Raw genomic sequence first — 19,775 nt, 5'->3', positions numbered from 1 at the left:
AAAGACTATACAGTCAGCCCCCTGTATCTATGGATCAAAAACATTCAGGAAAAAAAATTCCAGAAAGTTCCAAATAGCAAAACTTGAATTTGCCCTATGTCTACAACCATTTACATATAATTTACACTGAATGTACAACTACAGCTGACCCTTGAACAAAAATACAGGTTTGAACTCCACAAGCCCACTTATACCTGGTTCTTTAATAAATACTATACTACCACATGATCCACGGCTGGCTGAATCCAAATGACTATGGGACTTGAGTGTCCAGATTTTGGTATCCAGGGCAGGTCCTGAAACCAATCCCTGTGTAAACCAAGGGACAACAGTATTTACATAGTATTTACATTGTATTAGGTATTATAAGTAATCTAGAGATGATTTAAAGTATATGGAAGGATGTGCACAGGTTATATGAAAATACTACACCATTTTATATAAGGGATGTAAGTGTCTATAGGTTTTGGTATCTTTGAGGATCCTGGAGCCAATCCCCTGAGGGATGACTATCTTCAATTCTGTATTCCCTACAATGTCCAGCAAGGTCAAAAATATCACTGAACAGAAGTATGTGTTCACCAACTGAATTAATGATAAGAAACCTAGCCATACTAAGTTAATGGATAAAAATGTGTTGGTATAAGAAAGAGTTAATTTTCTAATTTTTTGAAAGGAAACTTTCAAAAGCTCAAGTTACTAAAAACAGACATTAGCCTTCAAATTTACTTCCTCTTAGTTACTTCCCTTCTTTTCTGAACGCGCCTTAAGTCTCATTCTTCAAGTAGGAAGTTATTTCTTTTCAAACAAGACTTACAACTAACAAACCATTGTATTATATAAAACTCCCTAGCCCCAACATTCATGTATGAAACACCTTAAAGGGGAGGAAAAAAGACTAAATGTCTATCTTATCACCTTAGATACAGCAACAAGCCTTGAGGAAAAGACCAGTACTCTGGGAATATTTTAGAGGGCAGCAGTTTTCAACCATGATGAAGAGATTCATTATAGAGGATCAAAAATAATTTGTTAATAATAGCTAAAGTACTAAAGATTGCAAGCAATTTATTTTTTCCATAAATTAGAGCAGATTCAAGGTTACCTGAATATAGTGGTGTTTTTTCCCTAAAATAAAAATTTCCCCAATCTAGTAAATATGTTTTAAGGTCAAGAGTTTTTAAGGCCTGTAAGCATTCCTTTCTTGCCTTCTATTAAGTCTTCCCAAGCAGAAGGGAAAAGGCCTGGAAATTGTGCATCACCACTGTTATCTTACTTTGTGAATAATGGAGGAAGGTGTAATCACATGCACTTTAACACCTACACCATCCACAGATTCAGGAAGAGGACAGCTGACACAAACTCGCAGAGTTCCAGGTGATTCTTATCCACCACCCCTCCCAACCCAAAACACTAACACCATTGTTACTTGACCAAACGTTACTTCTGGGTTTCAAAAATCTGAGTTCCATCCTGGGTGTATCTCATGAGCATACAGCATCTACTATATGGACTACCCCATAAAATCAGAAATATTCATTACATGGATAGGTCCCAAATAGACTAGCCAAAGAGAAGGTTCTCTGAGAAATTAATTTCAGTTATAGATAGCAACAGAGTAGAAAGAAGGCAGTTTATAGTAGCAGTAAAGGAGCTATCAATACATTACCTGAAAGGTATCTTACTAGCTTTGTGCCCATTTACAGTTTCCTTATCTGTCAAGCGGAGAATGGAATCTTCTAAACAGGGCGGGCATGAAGATTAAATAAGATGTTACACAAAAAGAGCTTACCTATACTGAAAACAGGTCAATGTTCAATAAATGTGTGTCATTATTATTTAGGTCTGATTTTGTACAAATGGCAACTCCTTCCTTCAGATTCCAACTGTCCAGAATTTGAAGACCAGTTTATAACATGGCCTGATCTGAAAGGAATGTTTTTCCTAAAATGAAACTTTTACCAGTTCAGCAAATAATTATTTTTCCAAAGTGCATATCCCATCCATACCTTATCCCATCCTCTTCTTTCCCATTAAAGAAAAAGACTTAGCTTTTCTCTCACTGCCCAGAACTACAGGCCCACAATTCTTCATCGGAAAACTTTGGGGTCAGCTGTTTCTAAATTCAGAATTTTTCAGATTTAGAAAGGTAACATGGTGCAAATGCCAAATATTCTGTAACACACCCGGTGCATTAATAGTTCTCCAGTAAAATAAATGAATATTCACACTAAGTAGGATAAAGACTACACAACCTCTCATCAGTTCAGGTTTTGCCATCAAATGAGTGTGGTTTTTAGAACTTTCTGAATGGGAATTATGAAATCCTTAGCCCAATGTCAATCTGTTTTACACACACACACAATCACATTCCTCTTAATACTTTCTAAGTACCTTTTGTAATGCCCTCAAGTATGATTTTTCCATGACCAATAACCTGTGCTGTTATCTCAGAGAAATGGATTGAGCCCCTCCTGATATTAAAACATAACACGCTTTAAATTAGGTGAGTTAGGGACTTCCTCGGGGGTCCAGTGGTTAAGAATCTGCCTTTCAATGCAGGGGACGTGGGCTGGATCCCCAGTTGGGAAACTAAGATGCCACATGCTTCGGCTGCACGATGCAACTAAGACCCAACGCAGCCAAATAAATAAATATTAAAAAAAAAATTAGGTGAATTGGGGTTGACTGTGTTATGCCTTTAAGCTAAACTGTAAGACAGTAACTTAAATTCTACAATGTAAATTAAATAATTTTGATAACTTGTTTATTTTACATTTTACAATACTTCTTTTCTTAGACTCACAGTAAATCTGCCCGTGTGCACAATTATTAGCTTACTTTTGGTAGATAAGGAGCCACCAAAGACTTTGGAGACTTTTGAAATTATAAATTATAATTTATTAGCCAAACATTCATTATAAGTGGACACAAAACAGTTCTCCAGCCAAGAAACAGAAGTAGAAATAATTCAACTGAATAACTGTACTGCTTCTGCTGGATCAAGATCTTTACAGTATTTTGGAAAGACAACGAATACATTTCCATGCAGAGAAAATAATCACAGCCTGAAAAATTACTAATTCAGCATACTTAAGATAATTATAATTCTACCTCATAATTCTCCAAAGGGACTAGTTACACAAAAGAAACAGTGATGACTACGGCAAGCTTTCTACCGTTTCTCAACCACCCAAGAAATAAAAGCATTTAACACCACTATAGCTTTGGATAGACATGACTTAATTTTCACTTTCTTAATTTTTACTTTTTTACTGCATTCATTACTTTAAACAAAGTGGACACAGATTAGAAGATGAGTTCGTAAGGCTTATCTTGTTAACATCCATATGCCTCAATTACACAATCCAGTCAAAATTTTATATTTTGTCTCTCTCTAAAGAAGTTGTTACAAATCAGTATTGTACATATGGCTACTACAAAAGCAAAAACTGTCTATAGTCTTCTGGAAACTAAACTTGAATATTTTAAAGGAAAATTTAAGACATAAAAATCCTGTGAATTTCATTATGAAGAATGATGATCCTAGTGCACATAATAACTTACCCCCAACCCTAGGTTTTGTCAATGTTAATTTCTGTGGGAGGGAGTAGTGTCAATGCAAGAGGTGCAAAAAATATTTTGGATGAAATGTGCATAGAAAATGGCATATTGCAGATAAGGAAATAACTATAAATTCCAAGCCACTAACTTATAAAATTATTAAAACTCAAAGCATACAACCACTCTTGGCCAAAACAATAAAACAGCCCATAGCTCAGGACATTAAGCCATCTATCTATCTTTCTTTTTTTTACTTTTCTTCTCTTTTTTAAGCCATTTTTCTTCCTTCTTTCCTCTGCCCTGAATGTACGTCACCCACCCTTCCCCCACTTAGATAACCTCATACTTAAGGCTAAGTCACTTTCTCTCAAGCCCTTCCCTGAGCCAACTTAGATCAGGTCCCTTAAGTACCTGAGCATGTAACATTTCTCTCTACCTCACTCATCACAATCCTCTAAAGTTTCTTCCAGCCAAACTCCAGTCAGTGTCTGAATCACATCTCTTACCACTACTGGACAAGCACAGGCCCAAGTATGTAATAGTTAAGTATTCAAATAACAAATTTGAAAAAAATACATTTCCCAGAACAAAGAAACTTTATATAACCAATTTGCTGCATGCAAAATTTTAAAACAGTTACAACAAAGATCGGCTGTGTACACCAGTGGTGCGCTACTTAAGACACAGTTGTAGTAGCTTATGAATCCACTCTTACAGAATTACAGAAATCCCTCGTATAATCAGGAAAACTTCAATTATCTGTAACAAGGAGTGTTAAAACTCAGATCCTCCTATTTGCTCTTATGTTAGATAATTCTCTAAGTGTAACTGGCCAGTAGTTCAGTTCACAGTAGCTTATAAAAATGCATGCTTGGGTGAGAAAGAGGTATAGCCTATGAAAAAAAGTAGAAAACCCTGTAAATCAGGCTCGGAAATGTACAATGTGGAGGGAGGTAAGTGCTATTCAGGCCAGGCTAGAGTATTAAAGTGCAATATACTCTAAGAACAGACCTTAAAAATCCTTCAGGAGGAAAGACATCAGTCATTACACAGGGAAGTTTAAGGCCCAGATACAGTAAGAGAAAAAGGAGACATTCACTACAGGAATAAAACAAGTTTTAAAACAAAGATGTAAGCTTCAGTTATTCAGTACACAATGATACTACTTCAGTGGTTTAGGACCTCAAATTTTCTACAAAAGCCATGCTTCCTGTACCTACGCATACATGAATGAAAGTTTACAGGATGCCCTACAATGCACCTTTCTGAAGTAAAGCTATCAGAACCATAAAACTGAAAATACAAGTCAAAATACAGCCTTTTCTTTAGATAGTCCTAAAAGTAACAACCAAACTAAAGGCAGATTTTTGTTCAAACAATAAACCTGATTGAAAGGAAATGCAGACTTTTCATAAGCACTCCCTTCTCCAGTACCCTCCTCCATTCCACTGCTTTGGTCCCTTGTTAAAATACACATACAAATGAGTAGAATACATACTACTTCCTTAAGTCAGAGGAATAAACTGTGTTTCACTGCAACGGGCAGAAATCTGTCTTATCAACTCCAGATTCACCCACACCTAGGGCTGTGCCTAGCACACTGGAAACACCATTAAACAGTTGGGAAATTAAACTGAAAATGTAAAGCCATTTATTTTGTTTATGGACTATATTGGAAACCTCTGGCAAGGAGGCCCAAACTACCATCTGTCCATTTGCTCATAATGGGCTTGAGTCTGGTACTATCAACATTATTTGGCCATCCTGATCAAGCAGTTGCCAAGGCTCAATGTCAGTTCAAGCGCCCTTGGAGACCAAGAGCAGCAGGCCTAAGTTACACAAGGGCAAGCAGAGAAGAATGACAAAGCCTCCAACATACTGCTGAGTGGGATTCATTCCAGACTTAAATTCTTCTTCGTGGGGTGAGGGGAAAGAAACACTCCTGAGGGAACACACCTTCTGGCTTCCTAAACAGGAGCAGCATATCATTGACCTCAAAATGGAAATATTTCAGGGTGAAGCTTAAACAAATGCACAGAATCAGGATTTGACTTTGTGCAACCTAATTCTCCACTTACACTGTCCCTAAGACAATGTTTGTCTGGAGAACTGACACACACAGTAGAATGAACCAAGAGCCCCAAGCTGCCTAGTGGCCTGTTGAGACGTTTCAGCAAGGACACTGCACAGCCAGGCACCCTGCATTTTGCCACAAAAATCGTTATTCCTCTCAAGGTTCCACAACTAACAGATTGGAAACTCTTCAGGGTGGGGCCTGAACATCTATTTAAGAAAACATTTTTTTTTTTAAATTGAGGTGAAATTCACACAGTATAAAGTTAACCTTTTTAAAGGGTATAATTCAGTGATATTTTAGTACATTCACAATGTTATGGGACCACCAGTTCTATCAAGTTCCAAAATGTTCATTTTCATCACCACCAAAGAAAACCCCATACCCATTCAACAGTCAGTCCTCAGTTCCGCCCCGCCCCCCCAACACCTGGCAACCACCAATTTGCTTTCTGTCTCTACAGATTTACCCTATTCTAGACACTTTATATAAATGAAATCGTACAATATGTGGCCTTTTGTGTCTGGCATCTTTGATTCAGCATAATGCTTTCAAGATTCACCCATACTGTAGCATGTATCAGTGCTTCATTTTTTTAAAAAAAGGCTGAATAATATTCCATTGTATGTACATACCACACCTGTTAACCCATTCACCTGATGATGGACACTTGGATTATTTCCACTTTTTGGCTATCTGAATAGTACTGCTATGATCATTTATGTACGAGCATTTGTTTGAGTACCTGTTTTCAATTCTTTTAGGTATGTATCTAGGAATGAAATTGCTGGGTCTTATAGTAATTCTATACTTAGCTATTTGAGGAACTGCCAAACTATTTTCCACAGCGCATACTTTTAACTTTCTTGCCAAATAATCACCAAGACCTATTGTTAACGGGAAAGAATATATGTATAACAGTGTGATGTGCATTAGTCTGTATATAAAAAAGGGACAAAGTAGTTCTAGAAGGATACATATGGAAAGTTATTTGGTTTATACACAGAAAACAGGTACAAGGTTTTCTCTGAAGCAAGAACTTGGAAGGCTGAGATGTGAGAAAGGCTTGTTTTCATGCCCTACCCCTTTTGCACTGCATTGAATATACATACTTTTCCAACCCCCTTGCTCTAAAATACCTTTAAAGCTCCAAAGGAATAAATACTCTGAGGGAAGGACTGCACTCTGGGATAGGAAGAGTATACAGTTTTTATTATAAACCTTACTGTATTATTTTATTTTTACCTAGTGCATTTTCCCCCTTTTATTGTGGTAAAATATAACAAAATTTAGTATCCTAACCATTTTTAACTATATAGTTCAGTGGTATTAAATACAGTTACAGCCCTGTGCAACCATCACCACTATCCACCCCCATAACTGTTTTCCTCTTGTAATCTGAAACTCTGTATCCACTGAATATTAACACCCTCACCCCAACCACTATTCTTCCTCCCCCTAGCCCCTGGCAACCACCATTCCACTTTGTCTCTATGGTTTTAACTACTCTTAAGTACCTCATATAAGTAGAATCATATAGTATTTGTCTTTTTCTGTGACTGGCTTACTTCGTTAGCATAATTTTCTCAAGGTTCATCCATGTTGTAGCATGCTGAAGAATTTCCTTCCTTTTTAAGGCTAAATAATATTCCATTGTATGCATATATCATATTTTGCTTATCCATTCGTTGGCTGGTAGACACTTGGGTTGCTTCCCTGTTTTAGCTACTGTGAATAATGCTGCTATGAACATAGGTGTACAACTATCTCTTCAAGATCCTGCTTTTAATTCTTTGGGGTATAAACCCAGAAGTGAAATTTCTGGGTCATGTGGTAATTCTATTTTTAATTTTTTGAGGAGCCTCTATACTGTTTTCCATAGTGGCTGTACCATTTTACATTCCTGAGAATACGTGGTATTTTCTGTTTTTTTGATACTATAGCCATTCTAATGGGTGTGAGGTTCATTATAGTTCTGACTTGTATTTCACAGTCCCACCAAGAATAAAGTGCCTATACTGTTTTAAGTTAAAAAAATAGTTTAAAAATAGAAAATCTTTTAAAAAAAATCTTTATTGGCATATAGTTGCTTTACAATGTTGTGTTAGTTTTTACTGTACAGCAAAGTGAATCAGCTACATGTATACATATATCCCTCTTTTTTGGATTTCCTTCCTAGTTAGGTCTCCACAGAGCATTGAGAAGAGTTCCCTGTGCTATACAGTAGTTTCTCATTAGTTATCTATTTTATACATAGTATCAATAGTGTCAACTATTGATGTCAATAGATACAACAATAGATGTCACCCCAATCTCCCAACTCATCCCACCCCCCCCCCAAAAACAGAAAATCTTAAAGCCTCCCAAAAAAGTGTTCTCTATCTTGATTGGGTGGCAATTACACAGGTGTATATATTTATTAAATCTTACTAAGCTGTTATTTAAATAGATACATTTTATTTATGCAAATTATACCTCAATAAAGGTGATTTTTAAAAAAGCCTCCCAAAGTAATTCCAACTTTAGGAACTGATCCCTTGTTTGGGGACAGCCATGTTTGGGAACCACTGTTCCTAAGTAACAGGGATTCAGTAGAGAGGCCTGTTTATTTCCCCCCAAATTAATTCTTAGGGTGCTATCCCCCCTCCAAAAAAATTATCTTCCAAATTAGATTAAAGTGTGATTACTAGGTACTACAAACTGTAACTTGAATAGTGAAAGTTAAAGAGCTGCATGTCTGGCCCTGGGGCTAAGTGCTTCTCTCTCACTGAACCCTCACAGTACTCTGTTATCCCCATTCTACAGAGGAGGAACTGAGTTACAAAGGGGTCAAGTTACTATCCAGAGTCATAAGCTGTCAAATATAAAAGCTAGTACTTAGCTGTCAGTCCTCTCCAGAGAGCCCATGCTCTTACCTAAGATATTCTATTGCTTATTTTTGCTGAACTTAAGATCTTCAAAAGATAAACAGTTTCCTTCTGAATAACTTTAAAAGTTAAAAGACTTCATCCAGAAAAGAACTTTTCCACAAAAAACTCTAAATGCCGCAGTATTTCCAATAAAACCCCCAAATCATGTAATAAAATTATCTCGTGGCAAAAAACTGTATTGTTACAACATTAAATATCCACCTTAAACATACTTCCTTAGGCCTCAAAACCTAAATAACAAACAATAGGGTTACGTAAAAGTACACCAGAAGAGTGGCCTAACGTTTGCCTTCTGGGCCCATGTAAGAGGCACCAGAGGACAACTCACCTGCACTATAAGGGCTTAGACACAACTGCCATGGAATAAGGTAAAAATAACAGTGTACATATAACAAAAGTAGAACTTTCAACCATATGCTTAAAGTCAAAGCAAACAATTTTTTTAAGTAATGGAACTAGATCTCCATATTTTAGAGCAGCTAGGAGCTTCAGAAAATAAAAGTCTTCTTTTGTCCCTCTTCTTGCAAAAAACAAATCAGTTTTTATGTGGGAACTGCTTTTGTGGGCCTGCTATTAAAATTGACAAAGTGATTCAAAGCATTTTCTCGTAAGTTTTAGGGACTTCTGTCTTAGGGGATACGGTAAGGATACAAGGTTAGAAAAACTGGAAAACTTAATTAAAGGAAAATATAATCTCTAAAGAATAAGCCTGAAAGATAAATGCAGTTTGCATATAGTTGGTACAGGATAAATAAATGCTTCTAACTTCATGATTCACAATTCTTCAGCTACGGTTTGAACATGAGTGTGCATGAGAGTTGGCATGGATTAGATACTGTTCAAAACCCCCCCTTCAGTTATAAAAGGTAGAGAAAGCAAGTAACAGTAGAAAAAAACCTCCACCTCACGGATCTACTTTTGTCTGCTTGTTGGAGAGTGCCATCTCTTCGCTACTATTTACTGATGCCTAAGGGTAGAACTAAATGATCACAGTGTCAGATAAAGGCAGAATCACTACTACAACCCAAGAATGAATCTAGACAACTTCTGATTTACATGGTTTCATGTTATCAAACTATTACTCATGTTGTCAGTTAACATTTATAAAAATGATGGTAAAATCCCTGCCCAACATACTAACTCCTACAGTTAGACAAAAGACAAGAAAATGAAAGCAACAAACATGTGTTTCCCCATTCAGTCAGGTGGCAGTAAAGAAATTCATGTAACTTTAAGCTTTCTATCAAAATTCTCATTACTCTGAAAGCAGTCACTATATAAATACAACGCACTTATATCCTGAAAGAAAAATATACGTGAAGAAACTGAGTTAGAAAAAGTATTTCCACCAAGGGAGAAAACTAATATGCATTGAGCGCTGTGCTCTTCACATATTTCATCTAAAATTCCTATGAAATGGAATCTTCATTTCACAGATGTAGGTGCTGAGGCTCAAAGAAATAAAGTAACCTGCTTAAAGATAAACACATAGACAGACAGAGGGACAGACAGACAGGCAAGGCAAGCACATCGTCTATGGTAGAATTCTTTTGTAATTACAGAGCCATCAGCCTTTCTGGTAAAAGATCTGGTTTAAGCAAACCTACAGAGCAAAAACATAGCCTTACTTTTGTTTCTAACTCAATAAGGTAAAAAATGAACAACTGAGAAAACAACTTAGAAACATGGCCTGTCTTAAAAGAGGGCAGACTATCAGTCAAATCACCCTAACGGATCACTTGAATCTGCTGAAAGGAGAAATTTCAAGCCTCATGGAACTGCAATAGACTATCATGCCCAGTGGTGCTAGCCTAGTTGTTGTCCTATGCCCAGCAGTTGCACTGGGCTAATCTCTTGCCATAGATCATCAGTATTCCCTACTAGAATAAAAATGAGCTGTGCTATTACTATTTTTGTGATTATTCACTGCTGAGTTGCTTTCCACTTTCTCCTCAGTGATACTAAGAAAAACAGATGAAACGATTCAAAATGTTCACATTTTTAGGAATAAAGACATTATAAAACAAATGAAAAAGGAAAAAAAAAAAAAAAACTTCCTGAGGGCAGGGACCTTCGTTGTTTTCCTCAAATGTGTCCCAGAACAGCACCTGGCACATAGTAGCTATTCAGTAACTATTTGTTCAATGAATGAATAATGACAAGCTAGCTTGGCCATTCCTCTTACCATGCCAAGGATAAGTTCAAAGCTAACTAAAACCACTACCATTATATGACTTCCCTGCCAGGTAGCCTATCTCACCAAATGAGAATATTCATCCTCTTAACAGCTCACTTCTTTACAGAGAGTTCCCTCAGATCCAAGGAGAACAAGAAAAAGTAATCAAAATGGTACCAAACCAGGATACTTATGTGGTATCAATTAAATTAAGATGATTCTATTTTCTTCATCTGTAATCAGTTTAAAATATCTGATGCCCCTGGATGGGTTGTTACACCTGCTGTTAACACTGCTCCCACTTAAGCCAGTATCACTCCTGACTCCTCTGGTAAGAGGAAGGATTGTCCTCCAATGCTTACTTTCTGGTTGAATTATTTTCTATTAATACTTAGACATACCCATAGCACAGGCTGTGCATAAACTGTAAGATGACCAAACCACTCTATAGAAAAAATGAAAACAAAGAAATTTAAAAAAGAATTAAGATGGGAGTGATGCAAAAGTGAGAGAACTATGTGTATAATATGGTAAATACATCTCAAAGATTAAGAGATTAGGAAACATACCCTCATCTAAGGAAGAAATATTGCTTAGAATACAAGAGAAATAGGAAGTTAGAGCAGTATCTTATGGAGAGAGGTAGGAAAATAAGACCAGAGAGAAAAGTTATGGAGTAAGAAGATAAACACTTCAAGATTGGTGAAGAAAATCATTAATGGTATTGTACCCACACTTCCCTAGAACTTACATTAATGTATAATATATAATAATTTCTCTTCCCTGGAGGAAGGGAAATGAAAGCTATTTACATACCTTACAAATGTGCTGCAAGACCCACGGCCTGTGTGGCAGAAGTTCCACAAAGTGCCCTGAACTTCTCAGATGAAAGGCACTATAAAAACATTAAAAAAAAGAAAAAAAGAAAAAAAAAAATCAGGAATTATGTCTACTCATTTCAAAAAGAAAACAAAGCACAGGATGTAAAATGGGCTTGCCCAAAGTTCTGTTAAGTAATTCAGAATCCAGAGGAGGAAAAAGTGCAGAATTTAATTTTAATTGACATACCATAAAATTTACCACTTTTAAACGTGTTGGCCTCCTTCACTTAACAAAATGCACACCATCAATCTTATTTTCTGAATATTATAAATTAATGTTGCCCTTTTAAAAGCAAAAATCAAAAGCAGATGAATCCTATGTAAATTAATTTCCCAACATTATCAACATTTAACACAGTATTATAAACATACAGCAAAGTTAAAAGAATTTTACAGTGAATATCTGCATGCCTACCAAGAACATTTGATTGACCTGCTTTATCAAATTACATTTCCTTTTTAATACAGGCATTACAGAGAAATTACAGGCTAAAAGTCAACTGTCAGAAAATCAATGGCTTCAAAAAAACAGGTTGAAGTCATTAGACTAAGGTCATTAGTAATATTAGGAAATCCAGACTTCCCTGGTGGTTAAGAATCTGACTGCCAATGCAGGGGACATGGGATCAAGCCCTGGTCCGGGAAGATCCCACATGACGCGGTTCAACTAAGCCCGTGGCGCCACAACTACTGAGCCTGTGCTCTAGAACCCGCGAGCCACAACTACTGAAGCTCGTGCGCCTAGAGCCCGTGCTCTGCAACAAGAGAAGCCAATGAGAAGCCTGTGCACTGCAACACAGAGTAGCCCCCGCTTGCTCTACAACTAGAGACAGCTCACTCACAGCAACGAAGACCCAAAGCAGCCAAAATAAGTAAATAATAAAATACGTCTTAAATAATAATAATAGGAAATCCTTCTGATATCTTCATCAGGAATGATCAGTATTAGTTTAGTGCTAAAGTCAGAATGGACTGAGATCTACCCCCCTACTCTTGGTGAATGATTCTAATTGTTTAATATCAGATTGTATCATTATTCTGATTTTTTGAAAAAATCCGATTAAAAAAAAAAATAAAATTCAAAGAACTTCCCATGTCCTAAAAGGTCCTACATGATGAGGCCCCTGCCCACCTCTCTAATTTCATTTTACCTCCCACTTTTCCCTTCACTCCACTCCAAACTTATTTCATTGGCTGTTTATATTCTCTTTCCCTTTACTTGAATATTCAGATAAGATGCTATCATAAATATGCTTCAGCACATTTAGTTTACCCCCCCCTTAAAATAAAAAAATCAAGCTCAATCTGGTACCAACTGCAAACTGGCTCCAATTTAACAAAGCATCTCTCTCTCTCTTTTATCTTTAAGTTGCGGCATGAGGGCTTGTTAGTTGTGGCATGCATGTGGGATCTAGTTCCCCGCCCAGGGATCAAACCCGGGGCCACTGCATTGGGAGCTCGGAATGTTACCCACTGGACCATCAGGGAAGTCCCAGTATCTCCTATTTTGATGATTATTAGCTATAAATGTATTCAGAATCATCTGGAGGAAGCACCAATGAACTCAGACCAACACCCAGAATGAGCAGCTTCAGTGCCTATCTGATTTTCAGTCACATGACTACCATAATTGAGTATACAAGGCCTTTACTTAATACTTCAGCACCACAGATTAAAAATGAGTCACTTGAAATAGAAACACTTGAAATAGGAATTTTACAGTAATTACTAACTTTAAACTGTCTAGAAATTTTCAATTTATTAATCTCACAAGTACTTAACAGTGAGCATGTCCCCATAGAGCAGACTGTAGTAAGCCACATTAACACAAGTTTAAAATTTGGCTACATTAATCTGAAGGTGCAATCAAACAGTTCTACAGGCCAGGTGCAAAAAGGGATAAACTAAGTGGTAAGAGAAGACGAAATACCTTTAGGGACGTTTTAAAACTACAAATACATGTGATTAAAATCCAGTGATTATGTACCATTTTTCATTATCATTAATAGCCACAATGCAATTAAACCCAAGGTGCTGTCTATAAAAGCTCAGTAAGCCCAAATGAGTGCTCTTAAAAGTTGAAATATCAGTCTTTCTTCTGGCAAAGTTAACAAATCTCTCAGCTCCAGAACAATGAAGAAGGCCCAAAGTAGCAACCCACCTCCTTCAGTCACTGCTTGGACTCCACCCTACGGACAAGAAACACCTGAAGATCTACCTGTTTTTACTTTAATAACTCACACCCCCACATGACCAGGTTTAAACTTTTAAAAGGAGTTAACTGAAAAACAAGGAATCAAGACTGAAAATACTCCAGCAAAACCACTATGATATACATAGGAAACTATATTTTTGAGATATGCTGTTTCTCTCCATCCCACCTCAAATCAATAGTCAAAACAGCCCACAGTTGCCTAATAACACCTTATCAGGGCCTAATTATGTCGGATTTGCAGCATGGGAGTCTGGGCTTGCCTCTGGAAGAAGTTGGGTCCCTCAAGAAGACCAAAACACCTAAAACCAGGAACTAGACCAGGCAGAGACCCTATATATTCATTTACTTATTTCAATCAACTGCTGTAGGATCATCCAAATTACAGAAAGGAGAGTAAAAGCTGAAATTTGCTTGGAAAAATTTTCAGATTCTCCCAATACATAAAAAATCAGCAAGGAAAAACACTGGAACAAGTTGAAAGTCCTGAATTTCAGCTACTCTAAGCAAGCTGTTTGGGAGTACCTGGAGAAGACCTTGCAGTTAAAATAGTTCTGGCTGGCACCTGACTAGACATATGACCTTGGGAAATTGAAGTCTCTGGGACTCAGTTTCCCATCTGCAAATGGGGTTGGACTACAAGTTCTGAAGACTCCTTTCAGGTCTAAAATTCTTGATTGGTGAAAAAGTCAGTGGATTCTCACTCTCTTCTTCCCTCTAGTACCGATTTTTACCAGAACACAGGCTATAAATCTAGGACTAGTTCCATCTCATATATATTTTTGTTTTTCTTTCTGCTTTTTGCATCTTATGTATTTTATGTCCCCAAGAGCCACCAGTGGTCTAAAAAAAGCAGACAGAACTACTCAAGACAATTTATCAAAAGAGATCCTTCATTAAGTTATCCTTTACAATTAAGAACTAATCCTGTATTTCAGTTCAAACAATGTCACTTGTGCCAAATGCTCAAAACATCTCTCCCAATTTAGCCATGCCTAAAGTGACAATCATGCAATGGTACATAAGCATTACACATTTGGGTGTGTGACACTAAGTGGCTGAAAAATTCTCACCATGTTACAACATTTAAAAGAATCTTTTAGAGTAATTTTCCCCCTTCATATCTGGCAGGAATATAATCTGATTACATACATGCAAGAAACATTTACTTCAAAAGACTGTCTTAAACACAAAAAGATTCAAATAAGTTACCAACACAGGTAAAAATTTAAAAACAGGACCATTAAGAAACACAAGTGAAACCAATTCTAGGTAAAAAGGATGCCAATTTTCCATCATAAACTACTAAACATGATTTTGATCAAATCAACTTGAGCGCAAACAGTGCTACTTAATGAACTTATAACTGGATCCAATAGGTAACTAAGCACAGATGTTTAGGTGATTCCCAACCGAGGCAGTAACTTAGACTAAGCAAAACTGTAAATTAGTACTTTATTTTGATGCTACATAATTTAAATCATGAAAAAATGTTCAACTGGAAAATTCCCTCCTCCTCAATACCGAAGAATCTTAACCCCTAAGATTTCAACACTATGTTTTACTTACAGAATCTCAAAGAATACTGCATTAAAAAAAGAAAATATCCAAAACATAACTGGACTTCACGCAGTATAAAAAGGTGGTTCATGTTTCATATTAAATGTAAAAGCCAAAATGGAGTTGTAAAGAGTTTCTCATTTCAACTCCAACAGCCACGCGCGCTTCACAGGGGCCGGCTGCCCAGCGGGTCTTGGGGCCCGGCTCAGAGCCCCCGCCCTGCCCGGCGCGGCCCTAAGAGAGGAAGCGACGGGGACCGCGGGCTGGCGGGCGGGCGGCTTGGGCTCCTGCAGGCCTGGCCGGGCGGGGGAAGGGGCGCGGGAGGCCGCGGGGCGCGCTTCCGGGGAATGCGCGGGCGGGGCCGCCGCTTCGGGAAGCAGGGCCTGGGTCCCCGGCCGGGAGTCAGGGTCAGGGGCCAGGGTCCTGGTGCTGCCGGTCGAGAGCAGCAGGTGGGGCGCGGCCGCGGCGGGGCGGCGGCTGGCGGGCGGCCGGAAGAGTGCCGGGCGGGCGGGCCCGGGGCGCCGCAGCGCCAGGAGGGAACCCTCTCGCTCACCTCAGGCGACGACTCCGAGTCCGGCTTCTCCGCGCCGAGGACGCCTATCCGCGAGTCGCAAACTCGAAGACTACGGCGGGTGGCTGAGGAGGCGGCGGCGGACTAACGAGAGAACCGACGGAGAGCCACGGGCGGGGAGCGCGAGAAAGCAAGAGCGGGCGGCGACGGCGGCGGGAGGGCGGGGAGCGACGTGCGCGCGCCCGTGTGCCCCGCGGGCTCGAGCCGGCCCCAGTCGCGGCCCCGCGTACGCGCGCGCACCCCCGGCTCAGCCACGATTGCTTAGGAGCGCGTCCACACCCTAAAAGCAAGACGCTTAACCAATCATTGCAGCCGCGTGGGGCATCACGGGAACTCCGGGGCTATAAAAGACCTGGTTGCTATTTTATACTCCTCGAGTCACTCATCCTTCAAGTAAGCAGGGTGGGGCTAGGTGCGCGTGCGCGGTTTTAATACTCCGCCCCAAACTGCCAACTCTTCGCGCTAGCGGGGTAGACGCGCCTTGCCTGGGTTTACGCGTGCGCACTTGCGGGCCTGGCCCCGGAAGAGCAGACGCCTGCGCAGTGGGGACTACGGTGACAGCCCCCCGGGTGGGGCGCCGGTCAGTCATGGCGGAGCCCTGGTCTGGGCAGTCTTTGCAGGCTCTGCCGGCCACGGTGCTGGGCGCGCTGGGCGCCCTCGGCAGCGAGTTCCTACGGGAATGGGAGGCGCAGGACATGCGCGTGACCCTCTTCAAGCTGCTGCTGCTTTGGTTGGTGTTAAGTCTCCTGAGCATCCAGCTGGCGTGGGGGTTCTACGGGAGTACGGTGACCGGGCTGTATCACCGCCCAGGTGAGACTCCCCACCAACTTCCATGGGCCGGCCACCCTCTCCCCTACCAACAGTAACCTTGGGCTCCCAAGAACCCTCCCCCCAGACTACCACTGGTCCCCTTAGAACCTCGTCACAGCTTAACGCTGTACCCTGACCCATGTCAACATACCATTTCAGGCCAGAAATCCCACCAGTCCACCCATTACATATAAATCCCTTTGAATCCCCGTCAGACAATCCCACCAGTCCTTTAGGGCCTCCACTGCACTCTCAAACAATACCACTTGCCTCTAATCTGACCTGGGCTGATGCCTGCTCAGATACCCAGCCCAGCCTGCTGCAGCTCTAGATGTGTTCCTGCCCCCAGGTCTGGGCGGCCAGAACGGATCCACACCTGATGGCTCCACGCATTTCCCTTCCTGGTGAGTAAATCTATTCCTATCTCTAACCCATGCCTAGCAGGGAGAGGCCACTCCTGAGGACAGGGGAAGGGAGTTCTTAGGGTAGGAGGCCACCAGCTTTGCAGTAAACTCCAGGGTCTGCAGTAGAGCTCAGGCTTCAAGTGACACCAATGTCTGAACAGCCCATCCGTATGCTATTACTGAATAGCATGTGGGGCGGGTGGCGTCATTGTCACAATTTCAGAAATGAAGTGGCAAGTCCGTTGGATTCCACTCCACTGTAAGCCCCTCAGTTGGAAAGGCAGGAGCCTCTGTCCTTAGTGCACTGACTGGCCTCATCAGGATCAGCCTTCTCATCTTTAAAACATGAACTCACTAACAAGTGTTCATTCAGTTAATCTCTGAGCTCCTACCACATGGCAGGGGCCACACTAGGACCAGAGAACAAGAACCCAGACCCTGCTCACAGGGGGGGCCAGGGATTTAAAAGGGGAGGGCGGTCAGAGCAGATGTTTCCCAAATCAGACACCTAAGCTGAGGGCAATGGCTAAGGGGTGTACCAAGCAATGAGAATGGACAGAACAAGACCTAGAGGCAAGAACAAGGGTGACATATTAGAAGGTTAGACAAGGCTGTGAGGCTGGAGCTCAAACATGAAGGCATGGAAGGACCTGGAACACCCTATCCCAAGTCTCAAGGAGCTATTGGACTCAGCAAAGCGGTGGCCTGACCTAATTTGCCTTATAACTGCCTGCTTCATGGCAAATAGTTAAGGATTCCAATAGAGAGGGCAAGAGGCCTGCCACTGCACAGGTTTCTGTCCTTGACAACTGGCGAAGGATGGGAGCACAATTCACAGAGTGGAGAAGCAGGAGGAAGAATAAGTCTGCAGGGGAAGGTGGTGGACCCAGTGAGGGCTGTGGAAGCTCAGCAGAGAGGTCTAGGTTATGTGGCCTTACAGAGCCCAGCTCAGCTCCCACAAGGGGACTGTTGTGCTATCTGTGGAATAACCCCTCTTCTCTTCTATCACTTTCAGGGAAACAGCAGCAAATGAACCTGTCAAAACCCACAGAGAATAAGGGAAGGCAGCAGAGGGGTCTCCAGGGACATCACCGGGTCTGCTGGCTACCACACTGGGTTCTGCTGCTGTCCAGACTCCAGGGACGACTGCAGCGGGGGTAGGGGTTGGGGGCAGGGAGTACCCCAGTGCTTGCAGGGCTGGGCCTCCACTGCCCTTGGCCTTGCCTCCAGCATCCCCAGGCATTGGGCCAGTAAAGAGTTTGCCTCTACCCTGATCAGGGTGCCTTAAGGAGAGAAGGCCTGCTCCTCCTTTCAGGGGTCAGCTCAGGAGCCTCTGAGTTGGGGAAGCCAACAGTCCATTTTCTGTCTTGGCTTTTTTCTGTTCTTCTTCCCATCCCCCTGGGATGTGACCCTGTAGAGATCTGTCCCTGAGAGGAAGCCCGAGGTTGACCAGCTGAGATTTGTAAGGCAGGTCTGTTTTCCCCTAAGCCTCAGGTTTCCTGTATTTCTTTGGTTTTGCTTTGTTGGCAGGGAGCCAGGGAATCCTGACCTGGACACAGCCTTATATTTTATGGTTACTTAGCTGGCCATTCAAGTAGAAGATGGGGGCAGCTGGCACCTCCAGACATGGAGGCACCAAACACCCACCTCCTTTGGTTCATCCTGAGCTCTCCAGGTGTGAGTCAGGCTATGTAAGTTGTCTTTTCCCAAGCATTGTACTCATATTCCTCTTAATCCCTCCCAGAAGGAAGCTGGGTACCTAAAAGTGGCTGAGTCCTGGGGGTGATCTCCCACCCCCCACTGCTTAAGTGCCCATGGGGTTGTGGATCTGTACTCCACCCCTCACAAGGACATACTAACCAGCCAGTGCAGAGTGGCCCCATTGTGCCCTGCAGCCTCACCACTTCCCATGTTGACCTGGAACCAGAGGAGCTTCGTCCTAAGAGCCCACAGGCTAGGCAGGCCTGCCACTTCCACAGTGAGCCAACGGAGCTTCCACAGGTGTAAGTGGCAAACACCAGGTCCTGAAAGCAGTGTGGCCCTAGACCTGCCTCCTTCCCTGATGGTCATACTTCCGCCTGCTTCTGCTGAGCCAGCAGCTACCTCAGTGTCCCACTGCCTGCTTCCTCTCTGTTAAATGTCACATTTCCCATCTGGCAGCCTTTGCCTAGGCCGTCTTTGCAGAGTGCACTGGAGTAGGACTATGCTGAGCTCATGCACGAGTCCTCTGGAGTATCTTCTGGCTGGTGGGATGATGGTTCTGCAGCCCCAGGCCTACCCACTGACAATAAACACCACACTCAGAATTGGTCTCACATTTCACCCCAGGCTCAACTGAGGATGTGGCTTATTAAACATGGAAGTGCATCAGCCGTGTGGTTATTCAGACAGGACAGAGTGTGCATGCACAGGGGAGGCTGAGGAGGGAACACCCTGGGGGCTGTTGCCCCTGAGTACCCAGAACGCAATGACTTGCAGAGCTGGAGAGGCGATGCCAACTCCCTGGAGCAGCAGTGGTGGTGCCCAATAGGGGCACTCTTCCCTTTAGTTCTTATAGACCTGCTCCTCTCAAGGGGAACCCACTCCAAGCCTA

The 19,775-nt window shown here is 41.4% G+C and overlaps 2 protein-coding genes across 3 annotated transcripts in view; one reads left to right on the top strand and one right to left on the bottom strand.

The window, feature by feature from the left end:
• Nucleotides 1–16,087, bottom strand: part of RHOA (ras homolog family member A) — a 51,086-nt gene extending 34,999 nt beyond the window's left edge. Inside the window, exons 1-2 of one of the 2 annotated variants that reach the window (XM_057704537.1) lie at nucleotides 15,951–16,087; nucleotides 11,561–11,639 (exon numbers count right to left, since the gene is read on the bottom strand). The gene's annotated coding sequence lies outside the window, so the exon portion shown is untranslated. Of the gene's footprint in view, nucleotides 1–11,560; nucleotides 11,640–15,406; nucleotides 15,426–15,950 lie in introns of those variants that run through there. The other variant, XM_057704538.1, reaches the window with a different exon arrangement.
• A 270-nt stretch (nucleotides 16,088–16,357) lies between these two features.
• Nucleotides 16,358–19,543, top strand: TCTA (T cell leukemia translocation altered). The gene is made up of 3 exons (XM_057704539.1): nucleotides 16,358–16,778; nucleotides 17,128–17,182; nucleotides 18,198–19,543. The coding sequence occupies exons 1-3, from the start codon at nucleotides 16,556–16,558 to the stop codon at nucleotides 18,238–18,240; spliced, it is 321 nt and encodes a 106-aa protein (XP_057560522.1). The 5' UTR covers nucleotides 16,358–16,555; the 3' UTR covers nucleotides 18,241–19,543.
• Nucleotides 19,544–19,775: the final 232 nt, after the last annotated feature.

Source organism: Hippopotamus amphibius, chromosome 13, assembly GCF_030028045.1.
Source record: "Hippopotamus amphibius kiboko isolate mHipAmp2 chromosome 13, mHipAmp2.hap2, whole genome shotgun sequence".
NCBI lineage: Eukaryota > Metazoa > Chordata > Mammalia > Artiodactyla > Hippopotamidae > Hippopotamus > Hippopotamus amphibius.
This window is presented reverse-complemented; position numbering and strand designations above follow the sequence as displayed.